The following is a 24,716-nucleotide window of genomic DNA, read 5'->3' as shown; positions in this document are numbered from 1 at the left end:
TGCTGCTAATCATCAAATTAATAAAGAAACACATATATGATGCTTGATTACCAGCTTTGGCAGTTCAAACTATTTCAGAAACCTACTTTAAGGCATTGGAAGCACTATTTAGCTGATCTATTCAGTACTCCTTGAAGCCGATACCATGCTTTATTGATAGGAAGACTATGATATACTTTTGATATAAGCGCAATTGGATATTTCAGATAACTGGCCCATAAGGATTCGGTCCTACAAAAGTATGCGCACCAAGATGTCGCATAACTTGAATCCTAACCGGTACACACATACTATGTCCAGGTTGCGCGCCATCTTGGTGTGCATACTTCCGGAGGTCCAAAGATTCTGATCTGCAATTACACCAAGGTAATAAATAAACAATACTACAGCAAACTAACAATCATTGCCTCAAACCCTTACTAGACCAATGGTTCCAAAACTTTTTAATATTGTTACCCCTAAATCAAATTGCTAAAAGCACAATTACTACTGATCTAAAAATACAGTGGTCATAACGTTAAACCATTTTGACCCAATATGGCAATACTACTGCCACCCATTGCATCTTTTGTTAACTACTTGTAATTGGAGAACAACTAACCCAGACAGACAGACAAGAATAGGCTACTTGCAAAGGCCATTCCCCAAACAAACAAGGCCCGTCATCAAGAGGGCACAAATGAATCCATGCAGATAAATTATCACTGAGATATTCCTATTGAATCTAGAGCTGCCTTGAACCACAGATATATAATGATTACAACAGAATTTCCAAAACAATTTTATTGTAAAAATAAAAATTATCAAAACACTAAATAGGTAAAATCAACAATATTCAAATTGAGAACAAATTTTTGGTAGATATTTCTGACGCTTCTCGCTTCTATTTCAATAGATTGACATGACTAAAAATGAGTACTGAAGAGGTTAATTTATTTTACCTACTTCAGGAAATCAATAACTTTCAAGAAAACTTGACAGGCAAGCTAGAGTTATAAAAATTGTGTTAAATTTGGGAAGATGTGCTATAATAGCACTGCTATTCAAATATTAGCAAAAATATATTTTTTTCGGTGGTGTTTAAGTCACAAGTTTTATTGACATGTGAGATTATTTCAGCAAATCATTGAAAAAAATCGTTAAATAAAAGAAATAATTGTTTTCTGCACTACTTCTGCATTCTGCATTGCTTATGAGTTTGAAATACACGTTTAAATTCTCAGTAAAACATGACCTATTTTTAAATGTTTTCAATATCCTAATACTCGAAAACATTATTTGTGTAATTCGAAATGGTAAAATTGTACAGTTTGAACCTTCCCTGACAGCAACCCATTCCAGTAAGTAATCAAAGTTGTGATTATTATGTATCAGAGACATAATTAAGAGTGTTTTAAGTTTTGAATAGTAGAATATTTAGTGTAACAGGACCTATTTGAGATATTCTGTATTCAAAAACAAACTTTCATTAAGTACTCAAAGTAGTTATTATTCAGTAGCAGTCACAAAAATATTATTTGAGTGAAATTGGAATAGTCAGTTATTCGGCAAAACATGATCTACATTAAAATATTTCCGATATCCTGTATTCAATGTTATTTTATCAGAATTCAAAATTGTACATTATAATGTTTTGGCCGTCCCTCCAAACCAATTACCAGAATGACAACACAGTGGCCGCTCCTGGGCCTTCAGGACCAGCAACGATCAAACGAGTTGGCGTCACCCACATTAAATTAACCAAACTTGGATTTCTGTGGACGATATTTAGTAGTTTCCCACGAGACGGATCCCAAACAATAACTTTCATTTGGTCACCTGTGAAAAAATTAAAACTTTTTTGAAATGAAAATAAACTCTTTTTCATTATAAAGTGTTTTGTCCTGAGACAAGGCAAGGAGACGACTGTTTGAAATATTACACAATTTATACAAAGGAAACGGACGAACAGGAAGAGACCAAAATAACGACCAGCGAGCTAGCTTAACAGAAATCTAGAATGAGAAATAAGAATCCCCAGACGTCACAATATGCTATGAACAATACAATGCGCACAAATATCTACCATAAAGCACTTTTAAAATTTTCAAACACATACTTGCTAAAATAGCTTCAAACGAACAGCCATTGCAGATACTATGGGTTTCTTATGGACAGAAATCTTTCTGATCCATTATATGTAATGAATTCACAATTTAAATGCAATTCTTAATTATTTCAAATCTTCGTCTATAATTAGATACACTGCTATTGATTAAGGGTTCAATACATACCAACATGATAGTTTTCTAAAGAGATTGCTAGCCTTGCTGGCGATGGCGAAACAGTTACCAGTCCATGTCAGGTATAGGGTCAGCCAGTTTTCATTTCAGATGCATAGGCTTGAGGATGGCCCTACAGCGGCGGGAAGTAAAGCAATCCTCTCTCACTTAATTATCCCCACAGGATTCTAATCTACGAAGCCACACAGTAAGGTAATTACCGGTAAAGGTGGAGAGGAAAACGTAATTCTAACGCTTAGCACAATGTGTCACACCATCGTGCTTTGTACAAACTTTTACAAAAGTACAATAAAGTTACGGTAATTATCTTACCAGCTGTTATTAGTGTGTTGTGCTTCAGGTACAAGCATCTGACAACGCCTATATGTCCTCGCAAATTATACAAGCTTCCACCTGACCAACTCCATACTCGTACGGAGCTGTCCGCTGACCCGGAACAAATGACCTCATCATTGAAACTGACACAATACACATCATCTGTGTGACCTGTTAAAAAAAAGGAAGGTTTAATCAATCAAGTTTTCATCTGCTCCTGTCAGGGGCGTAGCCAGGAATTTTCAAAGGATGGGCGCGGGTCTGAAATTCCTAATTGCCAAGTTAGTTTGTAACCGCTAGAGGCCGGTAACTGTGGGTTTCAAGACTCTTAGAACATTTCGATCTCGTAAAATGGCTTTGTACGATACAAATAAAAGATTTTTTTTTACATTCCCGAGGGGGGGGGAGGGGGGGCCCGATCTACAAACCCCCACTGGGGATGCCTCTGGCTTCTACATTAGATGAGCATGGCAGGTTTCTAGTAATAAACAAGTCAGATGTCAGATTTTCAGAGACAGAAGGTGGATGGAATTCTTTAAATCAAGAGTCTGCTTTCAAACTTCTAAAGGTTTTAATCAAAGTCCAAACTACAAGCATTTCAAACAGACAATATAATAACCTGCCACCTACAACAATAATACCAGCTGTCGTGACTTTCTTCAAGATACTGGAAGGGACAAATTAGAATACGAGGTATTCCGGAAGAGACAGCTTATGCCAAAGATACCTTTACGATCAACAACATTGTATTCAGAAACTGTCATAAATTCTATGAAAAATAACAAGTCACCAAGCATGAACCGTTTAAGTAGAGAATTCTATATAACTTTCTGGGACACGATAAAACCACAATTAACTCAACTAGTTAATAATATTATAACATTCGGACATCTCCCCAAATCTTCAAAATTAGCCAAAGTAAAATTGCTATACAAAAAAGGTGACAAAACGGAACTAAAGAATTGGTATCTGATTACAACACTCAACATGGACTATAAAATAATATCAAAAATACTAGTAAAACGTTTAGAACACGTCCTGGCCCACATAATCAGCACAACCCGAAAATGTTCGTTATCAAAAAGGAACATGTCGGATATCCATTACAACACAGATGCCACATTTCGATACTGCAAAACTGAAAATATTCCCGGTAAACTGATCCTTATAGACCACCTCAACAATCTTAAAACTATTGACAATGTTAACCACCATTTCCTATTTGGCATATAGGACAAAATAGAGATTGGAAACAGATTCTTAAATATGATTAAAACATGTATTTCAGAAATAAAAGCTGCAATGATGTAAATGGAAAACTAACTCGAGAATTTATATTCGCAGCGGAATAATACAAGGCTGTTCATTGAGCATTCCAAAGTTCGTAACCATAGATGGCACGAGGTGCAAAACCTCCCTTCCTGGGGAGTCGTACATCTCTACATGCGCCAGATGTCTGCAAACTGGACACACTTAAACCAATGTGAAAATGAAGCAGTTCGTAGGCACTGCAAAAAACAGGGGCATGTCCAAAAATACTGCACCTTCGTGAAAACTATTTTCCGGAACTGACTCAACAAAAACGTCTTTTTATACATCTACTGATGTAAATTTGGTAAACTCTAATTAAAAACAATAACGGGGGCTCCCCAAGTATGGGAACTAAGATGGCGGACATCGGAATGTAATATGTGTACTAGGTTAGGGTTAGGCCATAATTTTAGCTATAAATACTACGGGAGGCTCTTGGCTAGTCTACGAACTGATAATAGGACTAAAATAAAGAAAATTGGAAAAAAATTATCGCCTAACCCTAACCTGTTACCCATGTTACGTTCTGATGTCCGCCATCTTGGTTCGCATACTTCGGGAGCACCCAATAACTACTGTTAGGTTCAGTCATGGATAGAATGAAATTGTTTTTTCTGAATGCCAATGGCCTCAGCACTGTTCGAACGATCTGAAAAATTTCATTGAAAGTGTAGATCCAAATGTGCTGTGTGTACAAGAAGCACACAGAGAAGACAAGAAGTGAGTGACTCGCTGGGCCAATGACTTGGGGTACAATATTTATTATAAGACTTCGAACAAATCTGGAAAGCACCATACCAATTTTAAGCAGGGAACTGTGATATTAGTTAAAATAATTAAAATGAATTAATGCCATCGATGTATACTATTCATATTAACGATGTGATAGAATAGAAATTCAGGTTGATGATCATTAATCAAAGTTATTAGCGTATACACCCCGACAGTAAACGGACCGAAAAAGACTAAAATTTTAGAAAATTTGACTAAGCTGTTGGCAAAGTATTGTGGTACCCATGTAGTATAAATAGTGGGAGACTTCAATTTGGTATTAGATCAAGTCGACATCTCTAACTCCAAAAATTTTAAAATTCTGCCCCCAGAGAAAATATTCAAAAAATTCATTCAACATAACAACATTTTGGACACCTTTAGAAAGAAGTACTCCAAAAAACAAATCTATACGTTTCTATTCTGATCACAAGCCCGTCGAATTGATAATATTTATAACTCTAAAGACTTGGACCACCCTAAATTATATGGAAGTTAAGAAAAAAGAATGAAGGGGATGTCAAACGTCAGCGTAGAGAATTCGTCCAGTGTTCAGCTGAGTTGTCTGAGTATTTACGCTTGTGGTACCAAAAACAATAGAGTGGGGTGTCCAGAAGAAAGTATATTTCCTGTCTACTTTTCACAAGCCGAAATATGGTCCATCAGATGTCGGCCCTAGGACAGTGAAGGGGAAAGGTGGACGAGGAGGTTCATCAGGCTCCATCGACGTGCCATGCCCACCTCTACTCCGTGACTATAACATGCATATGGGCGGCGTTGATCTGTCAGATCAGATGCGCAAAGATTATAATTTGACAAGGAAGTCAAGAGATTGATACCGTAGGGTATTTTCGTATCTATTAGAAGTGGCAGTCCACAATTGCCGAGTGATCGCGGAAAGGAGATGGCCCGGATTGGAATTTCGGATGACTTTAGTTACTGCTCTGATTGGCAGTCAACATCCTCCAGACGCCTCTCTGGATCGTCGACGACGTCCCTGGACAGGCTGCAGAATACAGGGGCCCACTTTCCAATCTCTACCGGGTAATTGAAAGTCTGCAAAGTGTGTTCCAAAAAATGCAGAGTCGGTGCCAACGAAAGAGTTACAATTCCACGAAGCTCGGTAAAATGTAGGGAATGCGATGTCCACCTTTGTGTTCGAGAAGGCAGGGACTGCTTTTCTTATTGGCACACGAATGTGGAATATTGGTGATGAACTCAGTACTATTTTCCGTTTAGTGGTCTTTTTCAATATGCATTTCACATTTTTGTGTTTGTTCATTGTTTTTTACATATTCAGTACTGTTTTCAGTTTAGTTTTTTTTTTTTCAATATTCTTTTTACATTTTGTTTTCATTGTGTGTTTGTTCATGGTTTTCATAAATGTGTAATTTACTCAAAACAATTGTGATTGATGATAGAATTCAAAAGATATGGGGAGGAACGACATAGAATTTAGGTCGCTTTTCAGATAATAAACTAATGTCAGCAATAAGTTTACGAGTGCTGAGAGCTGTATAGTAAGTCAAAAATAAATATTCCCTGGCATCATCAAGTGCTAACTGAATACATTGCGCTATTTCATTACTAATGACGATCAACGAGCGGCTGATAATATAAGTCTCTTTAGAATAGTAAAGCAGTATGTTTACTGTTTACTGGATCGTCAAATGAAAAATAAATACATTGCGCTATGGCCGACCGTCGCTTTTCAGCTAAGAATATAAAGTCAGCAATAAGTTTACAAGTGCTGAGAGCTGTACAATATCCTCACAATCAGTAATTATAGCATGATAAGTCGAAAATAAATATTCGCCGGCAGCTTCAAATGATCAATAAATACGTTAGGACGAGGGGCTGACAAAATAAGTCGCTTTGGAATAATGAAGTCAGTTCAGCAGTATGCTTACGAGTGTTTCCCGCTGGTTATACCGTCAAATTCATGCGGCGCGAAAAAAAAATCACAGCACAAGAACGAAAGATACGACCAACACGGCGCTGATTTCGCATGACCTACTCAAAACATAATGCTTCATTAACCGGCAACGGTTTTTGCTGCAGCATTGTCTGTGATACCATTTTGTTAGAGGAGCAAACAGCAAAAACGACTATTAAGCACACGAGCCAGCTCTCATATGATAAATCACGATTCAACGGCCCGAAATGAAAAAGTTTCGAATTTCTGTTTATAAACATCGATACATTCTCTCACGTACGCGGAATACCTTACGAAGAGCGGTCCATTAGCAACCATCTTGCATATAGAAAACATAAATAAGCTTTTCCATTAATGGTTTCCCGGACTATTTTGGTTCACCGAAAAATGCCAATGAAGGAAAGTTTGCAAAATGAGCTCAAGAACGCCAAGGAAATTGGGTTAAGTGATTGGGAGTTCAACGTGGGGAGTAGATAGGACAACTGAAGAGGAAGTGCTTCAACTTATAACTGGGATGGTAAATGTCAAGTCGCCGGGTATTGACGACTTCTCCTCGGAATGCTGCGCATAAGCTGCAATTGTGTGTGCACGATTGTGTAAACATGGACTCAGTAAAGCGGGCTCTTGCTGCTGCACGTCACCTTGTGCAACACATAAAACAATCGTCTCATGCCTTGAACGAACTAAGAACAACGTACAATGCCCTAGTGATGGAACAGCCAAATTTGATAACGAGTTGTCCCATTCGCTGGGACTCCACGTACAACATGATTGAAAGACGGTGTTCATATAAGTGGTCCATGAGACAATATCTCTCAACCATTCATCGTGATCTGGCTGACAGGTTGAAACTTGGTGACGCTCATTGGCTGATAATTCAGAAGCTTTAGCTCCTATAAAAACCCTAACAAGTTCCTCCAGGGCGACAAATATTTTTTCCTGTCATCAGTATAGCCAAGTTTGTGCATTGAATATGAAGAAATAAATGATACTGATAAAGCCTTTAAGCAAAACTTCAGGATTAATAGGACCTAAAAAGGTTCTCCAATGTAATTAAATGTAATGAGAGGCATGTATGAGGGCATAAAGCGTCAAAGATGTGAATGGAAGGCTGTCTAACGAAGTAGGCATAGAACGAGGCATAAGGCAAGAATGCCCATTGAGCATGTTGCTCTATGCGCTGAACTCAAAACCTATAGCAAGATCGGTACAACAAAAAGGCAACATACGTGGGATAAGATCAGGAAAACAGGGGTATAAAATTGATCAATACGCCGACGATATTACATTTACAATACGGGATCAGTCATCTATATCAGAAACAATTCGTGAATTACTGGTACATAAATTCAAATTGGCAGTCGGAGAGAAAATGAATATTGACAAAACCGAGATACTCTGTATTAAGAAAACAGCGCGCAACTCCATTCATTATTCGCCATATAGAAATGATATAAAAAAATAGCACCAGGATTTTTGGAATACATTTTGGAAACAGAGGAATAAACAAAATGTGGCAGGAGATAGAAAACAAAATTATTACGAAACCTAAACCACATAAAACTACGCAATCTCACTTGGTATGGTAAGCTGATAATAATTAATGCCTTGGTAATGTCGGTAATAATTTTCACGCCAAAATCAAAACAATTCCACGCAGTTCACTGACTAAGATTCAAAGTACATGCCTCAAATTCCTATGGCACCGTTAAAAAATTGAAGCTATAAGTAGAAAAACCTTGCAGAGGACACCGAAAGCAAATGACCAAAATTCCCTGCATTACTAAAACCTCCTAAAACTTGAACTACAATTCTCCGTAAAGGAAAACACCAAAATACTTGGCATACATTTCGGAGACATAAGGCTGGACGAAATGTGACTTGAAATTGAGAACAAACTAATTCGGACCCTTAATTATATCAAACAACATTAACTAACCTGGTATGGGAAGCAGATTGTTATTAACTACATAATAATGTGGGTTTTTAATCGTTCATGTGAGAGATATCCTACCAAAAACTGTTAATAAAATTCAAAGTGCGTGCTACAAATTTCTTCAGTTCCCTGACAAAAATCGAGACCATGGGTAGAAGAACGTTGTGACAGGCGCTGGCATAAATATGCTTGACTTAAGCGCTATAATATAATATATATAGACGAATTACGCGTGGCTTTGGGTTTACATCATTTTTTATCGACTAAACCTTAGGTGGCTGAAAATCTTAAATAATGAAAAGTGGAGCATGGTAATCGGAATATCGCCAGTCGTCAACAATAAATATAACATAAGTAAGTTAACAATATAATAAAGATGGAAAAACAGATATCGCGCAATAACTGAATAAACGAGTCGCCGCCGGGAGGTGCATCCCGATCTTCTAATTTTGAATACGCCGGGTGACATTGCGGTGTTTGCCACTTTTAGGTTTTTTTGCAGGCTAGTGCAATTATAAAAATTTAATTAAGTAAGCCTATGAGGTGAGAGAAAACGCTCGTCGTCGATTAATAAATTAGAAACCTGTGATAAAAAGATTCACACCTGGCGCTGAACCAGCGGAGGAGAAATTTTGTAATCGAATTGCGAAGGACTCGGAACTTTCCGATCCTATATTCTGAAACCAACATCGAATGGGATCATAAAACTATATATATGATTAAATGTCAAATAGGTCATAATGAGTAGATAACATAAAAGTACTTTGCCTGAATTTGGGTTGTTGTAATACATCCAATGAGGCAAACGAAATTGAAACAATGAAAAGTCGAGCGTAAGAAGCAGGTTATAAATTTGGCATTATTGTTTTCATGATAAATTTTTATCAAATGAACGTGCAAGTAAGAGAGATAGAAGATCAGCGGGTGGCTCGAAAATTATCAATTCCAGGCGGTCGCTGATTGCGTTCGTTCTTATCGTCCATGTCCAAGTTCGACACACGTTTGGTTGAGTGTTACGATACTTTAGTCAACGATAAATTAAAAAGAGTTGCCACAGGAAGTAAATATAGAAAATATTGGGAAGATCACTATAATAGTCGCGTATATCTGCTTCACGGCCACATCAAATTGACGTCGATGATTTTTCAAACCCAACCTCTACCAGTCAGTCTCATTCTCCAATACCATCTACATCAGTCGAAGCATCGTCACACATTAGTACGAGAAGTTTACTCGTTTTAGCAGATCTTCACGCGAGATCATTCGGGAGGATGTGAAAAAACTATACAAGGATATGCCGTGTGATGATATTGACAGGGTGCAAAACTACAAAAGAAAAAGAAAAGAAACTGTTAATCTTATGCAAAATCATTGAACTGATATACCAAAATTCAAGAACAGTACTTCCAGCATTTTTTCGAGAAAATCTTTTGGCTTATTTAATGTCCACGTCTAAACAATTAGCCCAAATGAACAGCTCAACATCACCTGGTGGATTATACACTTATATAAGTAACTGGATGGAAATAAAAACTAGTGTACCTCTACAATTTCCAGACGGACTCTCTAAAGCAGTTTTTGATGACAATCAAAAAATTGACTGTACCTATAAAATAACTGGAGACTATCGAGTGCCGACAAGTGTGATGAGTCATATGAACATTTCACTTGATAAAGATGACAGACAACAATCTAATACAAATACGAAACCCACTCACTGGATGTGGTCTGAAAATAAGAAGTTGTGGGAAAGCAAGTTATCGAATTGCTAACGAAGTTCGGTGATATATTTCGCCGGACATGGAATATTTTTATAGAAAAGTGTCTGCAGTATATATAAATCGTCAATGCGACAGAACAGAAGGCTAAATTGACGAAATAGTTCGGAAATTGGGAAATGCAGCAAGAGAAGAAGTTTGCGCTGCCTGTGGCTTAACTAATGATGCGTTGGCAAGAGTATGTCGGACATCCCATGAATCGATTGATTATTTCTGCCATTCATAGAATGGAATAAACCATCTGCAAGGACAAACCTGAGTCTAAGAAAACACCCCAAGCTGTATGAGAGGCACGGGTACTCCTATACGGTGCTTCGCACTAACATCAATGGAAGTGGTGAGTTATAGTGAAACTCATATTACTACAACAAACAATTGCAATGTTTCTAATTAATCTTTACTATCTACAGTTACCAGGCGGTGTTCGGTGCGGAGAAAGGAAATATATGCCCGGCCGAGGTATACCAAACAGAAGATGATTTTGGTCGAAATGGTTTAAATCATACTCACGAACCTAGACCAAACGAACGGCCCCGCGTCCTTCTCAACAGGGCAGTTTTGAAGCGCGAGTTGGAAAATCCATACACGGCATGTGGGATCATTACGAAAGCAGCAAGGAGAGACATGACCAACCCGCCTTCTATAAGATTCACTAATGTAAGTATCGTTGTAATCAGTTGACCAATTTTAGTAGTGATTTTCAGTGTACTTGATTTTCATTTTTTCTACCTTTCCCTTTCGGGAAGGAACATTGAAGAGGTTCTGCAATAGGGAAAGACAGGGAACAGACCCACAGATCCATCAGACATTAACGATGAGTTGAAAATAGATTATTTACCTACTGATTTTTTATTAAAAGATATCAGAATAGGGGGATCGCGTCACCTTTTGTTCGCAACCCAAAAGCAATTGAAAATTTCGGCCAATTCAAAAGTTTGGTACATGGACGGTACTTTTGATGTTAGGGACCCGTATTATCAACTCTTTTCAATTCACGCATTCGTTCGAAGTGGTGAATGTACCAAACAACTGCCCCTCTGTACCAAACTATACTGCATTTAAATTTTTCAGGTACTCGTGTGAAGAAATTTGTCATGGACTTTGAAGCAGCAACATGGCAAGCACTATCTCTGGTATGGCCAGATGTGAGAAGGCAGGGATGTGCATTCCATTTCACTCAGGCCATCATGAAGAACATGCGACAGAACAAATTAGCAAGTTTGTATAACAAGTAAGTAATTTAGTGATCATATGCATTCATGTGTTTATATCATTAACGTTTTGTTGAATATGTAATTTCCATTTTTCAGGGACATCGGGGCGAGAGATTTAATGAAGCAAGTCATGGCCCTGTGTTATATTCCAGATATGTTCATCCCGTCACCGTTCCTATCTCTGCGAGACAAAATGACCACCGACGGGTTGAATAGATTTGCCGAATATTTCGACAGGACATGGCTGAAGAACTCAGTTTGGAAACCAAAAGACTGGTCAGTATTCGACGTCGACGTTAGGACTAACAACCATTTGGAAGGGTGGCATCAGTACTTCAATAGCATAACACGGACAAATATGCCTTTTTATAGCCTTATATCCAAGATTCACGAGGTCAGCATTGCGGTGGAATCAGATGTAGCAGAAGTAATGGAGGAAAATATACCAAGAAGGGCTGACGCAAAATACAGCGAGGCAAATGACAAGCTGAAGGAAGTTTGGAGTGTTTTCAAGGACGGAGGATTATCTGCGAAGGCTCTCCTTCGAAGATGTTCAAAAATCTACGGCCCGACCTTTTGTAAAGAGTAAGTAACCTAGTGTGAGTATTTGTCCGCTTCCTCAATTTTTTCCACGTACAGCTATGATGCCTATCTGTGCTTGGGTTTCTTCTGATTCGAAGGCTGAAACCTTGTCGTGGTGAGTTGGCTTAACTCTAATATCAGCCGGCATCAGGGCAATCGACAATTATATAGAAATAGACATGGCGAGTTAGCCCTCTCTCTCTCGTGATGTCGATCGTCAATTATAAAGAAAATAGACATGGCGAGTTAGCCCTCTCTCTCTCTCGCGATGTCGATCGTCAATTATAAAGAAAATAGACATGGCGAGTTAGCCCTCTCTCTCTCTCGCGATGTCGATCGTCAATTATAAAAAAAATAGACATGGCGAGTTAGCCCTCCCTCTCTCTCGAACTCGCGATGTCGATCGACAATTATAAAGAAAATAGACATGGCGAGTTAGCTCTCTCTCTCCCTCTCTGCTCGCAATCAACGGCTGTTAGAATAAAATGAGACTGCCGGTAGCAAAATAGAACTTTTGATATATTTAGCGTTGTTGTTGATTCAGTGCTCATACAATCAATTAATATGATGATATATTTAGCATGCTTAGATGAAAATGATAAGTTGAGACATCCTTTGCGCGTCGAGTACCGTACGTTACTTTGGTACCGGTATGCCTTCCGACATATAAGCACGTTTTCTTGTCACTTTGTTACCATTTGCACAGTAGGTATTGTAACCAAACACATTTAATTTAATATATTTATCCTTACTATTGAAGTTGTTAGTATAAACAGCCACCTTTCCATCTCCCATTACAAGAAGAGCCTTCGCACAGTTGCAGGCTAACCCGTAAACAGGCGTCGCATGGCGAGTGGTCCATGGCGAGTTAGCCATCAGCCTTTTAATCTAACGTAACCCCCGTTGGAAAAATTCTGACTGCGTCCCTGTGAAAGCCATGCAAGCGAATGCATTTTTTTGACATCTGAATTTAAAAAAATGTATCTGTCCATTATTCACACGTGCATATTTGAATAAAAGACTAATAGAGAAGTTACAAATGGGAAGGGGATTGAAATGCATGGTCCTCCACAGGATTTTCTGGTGTTATTGCCAGACCCGCACACTCGTCGTGAGCCCAGAAACTCATCAAATAATTTTGCTCTCGATTACACCGGATGCATTGTAAAGGCCAAACGCAGAATCTTGGTCGTTAAATCGTTGGAAACGAGAATGAAGTTACCGAAATTCGAGAGACCGCTGTTCTGTGTGTGACTTTATGTGACGTCATATCCAGACATGTGACATTTCACGCATCGACAACGGAAGTTCCCCATTTCAAAGACGCTCATTCATTTTTTAAGGTTTCAGAATAGCGCGGCAAATCCGGAATCAGGATAGTGTGCCGTACTGTGAATAGAATAACTTAAAAAAAAATATCTCAAATAAATTTCTCGGGAGAAAACCCTGACCAACAACAAGAAACTCAAGCTCAACTACCATGACCAACAACAAGATCTAAATTCAGCTTCCGATACAGTTTCGCCAACACTTAAAGAGTTCTTCGAAAAGGATATACTTTGAGACAGGATACGAAAAATGGGACTAATTGTTAACTCAGTATAACTGGATAATTAGTAAATGCGCATACACATAACCAGAGTAACTTTCAAGACAAACCAACAGAATGATCTACAAATAAAATTGACCAATATGCTGATGTCATCTTTGCAGTTAGGGTCCAAACATAAGTAAAACATTTCATGAATTACTTGTCAGTGCTTGGCAAAAGGTTAATAAAATAAACAAAACCAAAATTTTATGCATTACTAAAACCTTCCACAACTCCATATAGAAAGTACATAAGAGAATGCTGAAAGAGTCTGTTCCTACCGATGTTTTAATTAAGTACACTATAAACGTACAATTAGTAAAAGCCCCTGCACATAATCAAAGTAACTTCCAAAACACACAGACAGGAATGACCCCTCAAGTACAGAGAGCACATGGCTACTTCACCTTCACAGCTGGTTGGTCATGATCAGTCATTTGTGACTGATGACATCACAGGTCATGCTCAACCATCTGGAAAAATACTAGTTGCCAGAAATACAATAAAGTTAACACTGAGATTCAAACCATATCGCCGGGTGAGAACATAACAGGCCTGAGTCACAAATTTGAGTTTTAAGAAAAACGCAAAAAACAATTTGGAATTTAATCATTTTGAACTTCGAGATATTAGCGCCGTTTTTTAATGTGAGTGAAAATATCTTTGTAATCAATTTTTTTTGGAACTTTAGTTTTTAATTCCTTCCTGCCTTTTTACCCCCATAAATGATTTAGCCCAATTCTGTTTTCAACAACTTCTGAAATTTTCTGTATAGACATGCTGTAACACAAGGTAACTTAGGCCTAAGTTGCACTAAGTTTCGCCACAGTTCTAATAACCTTCTCCATTAATAGGTTCGTGCATCTAGGACAAATACCTGGCTAATCAATCCCAACAGCCAACATGAACTGGTACATGAAGGGTCGCTAGATGATTAAGTCGTCATATTCGCTTCCTCTAGCACTTCAGAAGTATGTGTACCAATATGGAGGTAAGGTAGGTGATTTTTTTCGTCTACTTTACAGCAAGTTGTGTAAAGGGACTGAAACATATGGGCAGGGGGTATATTCACTTGGCTAACACAGACAGTCCCCGACTTATAATAGGACTAAAATAAGGAAAATCAGAATAAACCTAACCCTATCCTAGTGCACATACTAAGAGGGGTACCCTTCTTCTCTCCCAAGATAAATATGAAAATCCTATCATGAACAAAAATCAAATTTGCCAATCCTGCAAACCCTACCGGTCAAAGTGTTAGTAAGTTGTCCAGTCTCAACCAGCCAAACCTTCACAACCTTGTCACCTCCCCCGGTAACTACGTGAGTCGAATCGAAGTGACAGCAGTGAACAACCTGAGAAAGTAGAAAATAAAAAATTTTCATTCATGTCTTGAACTAGATAACATGGCTTAATTTATAATGTATTTGATATTTAATATTAAAAAAATTTTTGGATGAATATTATACAGTATATGTAATTGTACAAGCTGAGGGCCAGATTTTTCATTGAACACATTGATATACAAATATCATCAATATTGCACATCATGATCATCATGAAAAAAACTGAGACCTCCCGTCTGTCAAAGAGTATATAGCCTTGTTGACATTCATGCAAGAATATAGAAAATATTTTCCCACCAAATTTCTTCGCTAATGTGAATTTTTCAGCAGAAAAGGACCTATAGAAAATTCAGCCAAAATCATCAGCACCCAAACCCACTATAAGCCTCAGTTTACACAGCCTGTATTATTTAGGTATTTACATCTCAGGTCACTATGTTATGCGGACGACGCTCCAGAAGTATGTGTACCAATATGAAGGTAACTTATTTTGTTTGCCTACTTTACATAAAGTTTTGTAAAGGGACTGAAATCTATGGGAGGGGGGATATTCACTTGGCTAACACGACCAGTCCCCAAATTCGTAATAGGAAAAAAACAAAATAAATCAAAATAAAATTATGGCTTAACCCTAACCTGGTACACATACTACGGGAATACTGTTATACCTTCCTCTCAGGCCAAGCAAAGCAGTGTACGTTGGCCTTATGACATTTTGCTATAAGCGTACATACCTCACTATGTCCTAATAAAACTTGAGTGCAAACTCCCGAGTCGACGTTCCATATTCTTGCTGATTCATCCCACGATGTTGACACCAGCATGTTACCATGGCAACATAAACTGACAAGGTCATCCACATGACCTTCAAGTGTGTACAAACTACGACCACTTGTGGCGTTCCAGACACGAATTGTTCGATCCTAAAAAAGGAATTGAAATTATATAACCGTGATTTCAAAAAATATAAGAATACTAACATTTATTAATACAGGTTCCATATCACAAGCAGGGGCGCAGACAGCGGGGGTTCGTGACCCCCCTCAATTTAAAAAGTTTTTGATGCAGAAATTCTACCTTCTACTTAAAAGTAACGGCGTCATTCTACAGCCAACGCATCACGATTTTGTGGTCAACGATGGTGTTATCACAGTAACGCAATTAACACCACCAGACCCAATCGTCTTTATGTTATGTTATTTTTTCAGTTGGCATTGATAATGACGCTCATTTCCGTGACAATTGAGATATTTACCTTAGGCATCGTTCATGCTGATTATTGATAAGCGATGGCACAATATTCAGAATCAAGTGATAAATCATTCATATTGCATGGTATGGCCTATTAATGAAAAATTGGTATGGTATGGCCCAACTGTAGCAGCATCGAAAGAATGTATCCTAAAAATATACAGGGTGTCCATATTAAGTAACTTCACAATTTCAATTTTGTTATGAAGTCTTTTTTTCAATGTATCTTAACCAGGTTTGTTGTTTTCTAATTAGTAATTGTTCAAGTATTTTTAATTAATTTAAATACATCTGTGAGGGCCAAAACAATATATTGCATCAATAAATTCCTCTTGCAATTTAAATTTTTTTTAAGACTTCATGGACACCCTATATTACAGGAGGATGGATATTCATTCTTCGCTGTTTGAAAACTCTCAATAGCAATTGCCCATGCCGGCAACCTGGGTTAGGTAATTCAGAAATGGGAAGATTTCGTTCCTTTTAAAAATAATAGTTCCTTACAAATTTGTAAATTTCAGTGGCTGCCAGTAGATGGCCTAGTTTGGAGCAAAAGGCTTCATATAAAATATAAAGATGGTTGGACGGGTAAATTAAAGTCTTGATGAATAGTTTTTTCATTTAGTTTTACAATCCTATGCATATTAGCATCACCAAACTAGTAAAGTCAATAAGACACCACATATGATAGCACGGTTGACAACTAAGAGGTTACACGATACTAACTCCGAATCCTTTGTCAATGCCTTTGCGCTAGTGGATTCGGATGTATATAATGTGAGAGTGCTGTAGCAGGAATAAACATGATCATACTATGCAAATCAAAGTTTGCTGCACACTAAAACAAAACTTACAGCAATCCATACCATAGCTCTTTCGTTACCAACAACTTAAAATTTATTAATATATTAACCCCCTGCTTATTACGCTGGAGCGATCTATCTCATGGAAAAGGTCCGGGAGAGATGGGGAGGAAGGAATATTGTGTTTCATTTTATATTGGTGTACAAACGCCCATTTTAATATAGAAAATAATGACAAATTATGGTACATAGTCCTGCTGCACATTGACAAAAATGTAATTCTGTAACAGTACATACAAAAAATATTTGTGTGCACCAGACTTTTCAATTGCATAGTATGATATTAGATAGCAAACAGTTACAAAATATTATCCCGGTTAGTACACGTACTCCTTTTTAATGTTGAACGAAATTGCCAGAACTTTTCAAAGGAAGGGGTTCAGGAATTCTTAATTATCAAGTTAGACAATAACAACTAGCGACTGGAAAACACAGGTTTTGAAGAGACTTGAGTATCTAAAAGGGTTTCCGTACATTTGAACCCACGACAATTGCACCTGCATATATTGCACCTATGGAATTTTTTTTTGTTTTGCGGATATTTGAACCCATACTAACCCTAACCCATGGGTTTTAGAACCCGCATATAGATTGAACCCGCGGATATACACATGGGTTCAAATGTACGGTCACCGTCTGAAAAGCGTTTCAAGCTATGAAAAATTGCTATGTATATAACAGAATTTTTTTTTTTTTTTACAGTTCCGACCCTTAACCCCACATGGGTAGCACTGGTTGGGGTCTCGAGCCATTAGCTCGAATAATAAGTCACTGAAATTAAAATACTCTGACCCCTCAATAATTACCCCAGTAAGTTTAACTACCGATTCCTCACCTGAGATCCACTTATTATTCGGTTCCCATCAAAACAGATGCAATGAACAGAAGATGTGTGACCTGGAATAGATAATAGTGAAGAAAATTTTAATAACTTCATATGGCGAAAAAAGGTTTGACTGCAGTGTTCTAACCCTGGAAAGTGTTATGTACACAATTGGGTACTCCCGAAGTACAGTACAGTATGTGAACCAAGATGGTGGACACCGGAAAATAGTATGTGTACCAGGTACATATACTACGGGAGTCACTTGGCTAGTCCCCGAACTCGTAATAGAACTAAAATAAGTAAAATTGGAATAAAATAATGGCTTAACCCTAACCTGGTGCACATATTACAATCCGGTATCCGCCATCTTGGTTGACATACTTCAGGAGAACCCACATGCGCCATTACACACAGAGTTAACAGAATACACTACCATTTGGTTGGGTGGCCGCTAGGAAATCAGAAGGTCAGATGAGATAATAAATAAAATGCGTATAGGTAGTATAGGTTGAATTGAAACGATATTCCACAAGTTAACCATCACAACCCTACACGAACTTGGGATTCTAGGTTAAAACACTGCTCTGAGGTGCACGGACGATATTTTGAGCTTCTATGAGTGTAATATAACATATGGCTTTATTATAGAAATAGCTAACAAAAACAAATTTTCTGTTTTTACCGGGCCCACCTTGTATATTCTTGAAAATTATTTTTGACTGAATGTAATAAAATTGTGCAATATCTAACGAATAACATGTTCCATTCAGCATCCAGTTTTTTGAGTTTGAATTACTGAAGGGAGAAAAACCGAGATAATTGGGATTTATTTATATTATTACCATTTTTAGAAATCGAACTTGAACTTTTTGGTAATACTCATGGTGTTACTATATTCACCTGTAAACATAATAACTTTAAAACGTGGTTTAATAAAAACAAAGATAGTACCTTTCAATTGTCCAAGGCATTTTCCTGTGCTGAGATTAAAAATTCTGATAATTCCATCGGCACATCCCGTGACCAGAAGATTATTCTTTATTTTAAGAGCTAGAACTGCATCTGGGTGTTTGAGAATATGGACGGATGAATATGATGACAAATCCCATACAATTGCAGACCTGTTCAATATTGAAATTTAGGAATAAATGTACATACAAGAGCAGTGGTTATCAAATGGTGGGGCACGCCCCATAAAGCATAGGTAACTTTTTAATAGGGCGTGAAGCTAAATCAAAATATTTGGTAGATTTGATCCCGCTTTATGGGGCGTAGACACACCACAGAGATATTATAAAGTACCTAAGAAGAAAGCAATAAACTTGAGAAAAATTACTTAGTGAACAAAAAATATTTGGAGAAAAAAAAAATTATTTGTCACACCATAATAATAATTTTATAATGGTTGAGAAATAATATTTACCGATCATCGCTACCGGTTGCCAAATACTTCCCAGAACAGTGCAAGCAAGTTATTCTTTCTTTATGGCCTCGTAACGGAGGATAAACTGTGTATCTGCCAGTTTCCCAATTGTTTTGAAGATGGTGGGCTCGGACATAAACATCTTTCCACCTGTGAAATATACAACAATGATAACAAATGAAAACAAAAGTTTATGCCCACAAATGGGTACTTCTGTAGTGTGTGTACCAGGTTAATTTTATTTCAATTTTCCTCATTTTAGTACTATTACGAGTTCTAGACTGTCTGTATTAGCCAAGTGATATACTCCCTGTCCATAGGTTTCAGTTCCCTTACACAACTTGATGTAAAGTAGGCGAACAAAATTAGTTGCCTCCATATTGGTACACATACTTCCGGAGCGCCCACAAATGAACCCATGTCATGAACATAGGCTAACTCATTTACAAATAAAATACGATCACTAGAATACCCAATTATAAAATTATTTAGCTGAGACCTCACGCCCGAGAAAATTCGAAACAAGTAAATATAAGTAGCAGCCTCTAAAGCTCTAAGACCTACTGAAAACTTATTGAAAGCTCTTTCTTAAGCAGGAGGAACACAGATAAGATGTTGATCACGATTAAGCCGTCTCATTGTCTTCCCTGTTAATCAGAATAACTATGAAAACTCCAGTGATTGCTTGTAAACTTCGCCAATATGCGAAAATGGGCGCTCCTGATGAGTCCTGAAGTGTGTGTACTCTGTACCACTCTGGAACAACTCATTTTGTTCGCCTACTTTATATCAAGTTGTGTAAAGAGACTAGAACTTATAGGCAGGGGTATATTCACTTGGCTAATACAGACAGACTACGGGAGTACCTTTGAGTTTACCATTTGAACTGGGAAACAAATTGAAGTCCTGTGAAATCGAATTAAGAAAAGCAAATGTAATTGGCCTAAAACTGATGTGGTACTTAACAAAAAAGGAAGTCACACGTTAAACAGTATTATTGGCGCTCCAGAAGTATGTGTAACAATATGGAGGTAAGTAATTTTGTTTTTCTATTTCACATCAAGTTGTGTAAAGGGACTGAAACCTATGGGCAGGCGGTATGTATATTCAATTCCCTAATACGGACAGTCACGGAACTCGTAATAGAACTAATATAGAGAAAATCAGAACAATATTATGGCCTAACCCAGGGCTGGGCAATTATTTTTGGTATCGGGCCACATTGAATATTCAAAATGCAGTGGCGGGCCGGACTAAGTAAAGCTAATCGTGCTTTTTTATTATATTTTTTCGCACATTTAAATAAAACAAGTATCTACATCCATTGTCCTTGTGTTAGAATTTTTATTCAAAGCACAATTATTAAAACTAGTTTAAAACATGAATTTCGTGACAATACATAGGACCAGAGAAACGGCACGCTTGCATAACAATGTTGAAGTGTGAGTAACAATGCGGAATTAGAACCATGCGTTCGGTGGCAAAACATCGTGATTCATATAACTTTGCTTTCATTATAGCATTTTTAACGTGAACAGAAGTGGCGGGAAATTTTAATGCATTGGAAGGCGTTGCGAGCTCAAAAGTTCGGGATGCACTGCTCTAAAACACCATGACTATCTGCGGATATGAAAATGTCAAATAAACTGCTGGAATATATTTTGTTTTGATACCTATTTTCGATACGGATACATTTAAAATGTCTTGGTTTATTGTTTTCAACTTAACCCACGGATGACCTGACAAAATGTAGGCATTACCTCTCTGAAATATCACCGTATTCCGCGGATATAAAAATGTGAGGTAAAGTGCCAGATTATTTTTATTCGATTTCGTGAATTCAACAAATCTGATCTGTTCTTGCATCACTGACTTAGCTCTGTTTTAAAGATATTACCATTTTAAAAATCCCCACGTCTGTTATAAAACCACATCGAATCAAATTCATTTTAGTACCATGAAAATCGATTGAATTTACTTTACATCGATTATCTTATATAGCCTATCAGGCGCTGCCGGTAATTTTGGAATTGTTCAAAAGGTACATTGTTCATCCACCAATAATCTAAAATTCCCTGCTTTTCTCACCTGCATACTGGAGGAAGTTCCGTGCATGTGTGAGGAACAAAATGAAAGGAGGGGGATGTTAAAGGACTTTGCGGAGGGGCTGATGAAGAGGGAGCTGCATAGAGATCACCACTACCTAAAAAAAATATTATATTTAAAATTTGTTACACTCGGAAATTACTGTGTTAGACTTATACAAGGGAGATTTTTGTATAGAAGGCAAAGAAAATCTAACTAAATTTCACAGAATTTGTTTCATTTTACCTGTCTCATCACCAAAATGCATCCAATGACTTTTCTTGCAGAGTAATTTCCATAATTTACTATTATTTGAATGTTCTCTCCATTGCTTACTACAAACTGACACCCGTCCAAGTTCTTTGGGCGACAGAAATGAAAATATCAATTCAATGAGTTCTCGAGGTAAAAAAGTCACAAAATCTATCGCTAATAAAGGCTGGAGTTCGTTATATACAAGTTGTAGTTGCTTCCGCTTGCATTTTCTCAGTATTTGTTTCAAAACCTTGTTTTGATCACCAGTTGTTAGGTCGGTAAACGCATCAATTATCTTTTCCATTTGCTCCGATGATGATTCCATTCAATTAAGGCTAAAATTTGTGTAAAATATCAGCTTTAACTACATTATGATCTTGAATTAAGTGAAAAATATTATTCCCGGCTTTATCACTGTATCATAAGGTGAAAAACAGCCTCTTGTACGGTTGCCAGTTCAAGTAGGGTTGGGGATTAGTTGGTGCCTGAATAAAGTAACAGTAAACGATATTATTTCAGACTTTCACTTTAGGAACTTCTGAACTCTGTTACTACTGTCAGACTGTACTAATGAAAATCATTAATGCAGCAATAATCAAAACAAATCCCCTCTAACATAAATGTTAAAGTGACATATGGCAGTATGGGTAATCTAACGTATGCATTTCTGTATCTGTGGCGATGAGTTATGGCATCTAGTGCGGCACACTATACAAATCGGGTGACATTGTCCCGTTGCAGAGAAACCCATTTTACAGATGATCAGACACCCCTCCTTTGGGGGACGTCTGGACATTGTTGTCCCTCAACAGTGGTGTAGCCAGGGGGGTGGTTTTGCGGGTCAAACCCCCCCCCCCCTTTTAAAATGTAAAAAAAAATAAAATCATTTTTCTGTATCATAGATAGCCATTTTCCGTAGCTTAAAATGCTTTTTACCCCAAGACTACTAAAAACACACGTATTCCAGCGTTCGATCGGACCCGCTAGCTGTTTCGATCTAACTTGGCAAATAAAAATTTCAGAACCCCCCTTTTTGAAAATTTCTGGCTACACCCCTGTCCCTCAATATCGGTAATAATACAGTATAATGGATACTACAAAAAAGCGCAATCTAGTAATTTTTACCGTAGCATTCGAGAGTTTTTAGCAAAAAACGGCAATGTTGGTCATGTGACGGCCGCAATTGACTTAGATTATGGCAGTTTGAACTGGCAATAGTAACGGCATGGAGCCATGGTTGGTCATCAATCTATCAATTTTATTTTGGTACCTCTGAAAGAAAGAAAACAACAACAAATGGACAAAAAAAAAAATGCAGAGGACCTGGAGGACGACATAACTTAATGAAAAAGTTAAAAACATACAAGTAATTGCCCGTTAAACGAACACAATAAAATAAAGACACGATGTAAATTTGGCCATAACTTTAAAATCAAGTTTAAAATGTGAGACACTGACAGACTGATCAAAAGAAGATCATGGCAATACTTTATACAAACTAGAATTCGGAAATGAACAAAAAAATTGTGGTTGCGGTTCTTATGTGGTGATTACAAAAAAAAATTGATTGTTCAGGTAAATTTTATTACATAACAAACGTAAATCACGAAAATGAACTATCGTATGTATGTGAGAAAGTGGCAGGCATAGACTTGCTACAACAGACAGAATCGTTACACAGTTACATACCGGTACCTGGCTGCAATCAGTACATATATAACTGTATACGGTACGGTAAACTGCCACCACAGGATGAAATGCAATGCTTACAAAATTTGACAGTTAAAATTTTAGTATAGTACTGTAGTACGGTGGGACAACGCATAACAACATGCTATATGTAACTAACTTTTATGGTCGGACAGTACGCCTGTACACGCCATGAAAAAGAATCACAACTCCTAAGAAAGAGAATATAAACTTATAAAAAAAAATATCAACTTATACACCACACAAGTCAGCAAGTCCCAGACTTCCAAGGCGACTGAAAATCAAAATCATAACACAATCCATCTTACGCCCTCTCGTGGTGGCACCGGGACATTTTGTACCAGGGATAGGATAGGATTTACATATTTATCCCGGGGGAGAGGAAAGCCGATAAGACGGCTTATCCATATGGCGAACCACGGCCTCTCGTCCGGTTACCATTCCAAGTCGGGTATGGGATTAGTTTTTACTGTATTGTTTGTTTTCGGAAGCATGGACTTGGTGGTGGAGGAAGCCGTAACCGACCAGCGGTTACGTGAACCACCCAACGACGGCGAGGAGTCCAGCAATCCTCTCGCACATAACCATCCCTACATGGGATTCGAACCTGCGAACCCACGCAGAGTAATTAGAGGTGCGGTGGCGAGCGTATTCCTAACGCTTAGCCCGTTGAGCCACACCGCCGCGCCACTTTTTTCCCATGGTGCCAACACACTTACCCTAACCATTTCATCAAAAAAAGATTATATGTTTCAGAGAAAATAAGTATTGATCATTTTAGAATAACAATTTATTATGATGGCTACTATTTTACGAAAATTCGCAAATCAAATGTTGCCTGATTTATAGCGTTATTTGTTTCGGGAAGCTGCAAAGTCGAAGCCTATATTCATATTAGTTGTCATTGAGCTATACAACATATTTACGCTTAGGCAACGCAAAGGGTTACCGCAGGTGTTCAACTTGTTTGATTCGCCGCACCGTCGCCTCGATGTCTGACGCGGAGATAAGTTTTCTCCGCGGGGGTTCTGAATCGGAGGATCCATACGCGGGTGTCGATATCATTCGATCATTGCATTGCTTAGCGAAAGGTGTTGAAGTTTATATGAAACTTGGGATTTATAAAGGATATACGTATGGAATTAAAAGTGCAGTATAACTCACTTTAATTGAGAAGTAAAATGTAAGTAGTTTGATGAGTGATTGCTAACTACATGTCAAATTTACATTGGAATATGAAG

General features: G+C 37.7%; 1 protein-coding gene across 1 annotated transcript; it reads right to left on the bottom strand.

Annotated features, from left to right (window-relative positions):
• Positions 1–768: 768 nt before the first annotated feature.
• LOC120326227 (uncharacterized) lies at positions 769–22,515 on the bottom strand. Its single transcript, XM_039392483.2, has 9 exons — positions 21,757–22,515; positions 21,514–21,628; positions 19,426–19,575; positions 18,954–19,123; positions 18,012–18,073; positions 15,797–15,985; positions 14,963–15,071; positions 2,595–2,768; positions 769–1,818 (listed from the first exon to the last, which is right to left on the bottom strand). Exons 1-9 carry the CDS (start codon positions 22,088–22,090, stop codon positions 1,655–1,657), a joined length of 1,467 nt encoding a protein of 488 aa, XP_039248417.2. The 5' UTR covers positions 22,091–22,515; the 3' UTR covers positions 769–1,654.
• Between the last annotated feature and the right edge of the window lie 2,201 nt (positions 22,516–24,716).

This window comes from Styela clava, chromosome 4 (assembly GCF_964204865.1).
Source record: "Styela clava chromosome 4, kaStyClav1.hap1.2, whole genome shotgun sequence".
In the NCBI taxonomy this organism is placed as follows: domain Eukaryota; kingdom Metazoa; phylum Chordata; class Ascidiacea; order Stolidobranchia; family Styelidae; genus Styela; species Styela clava.
The sequence above is the reverse complement of the archived record's forward strand: the minus strand, read 5'-3'. Positions and strand labels throughout refer to the sequence as shown.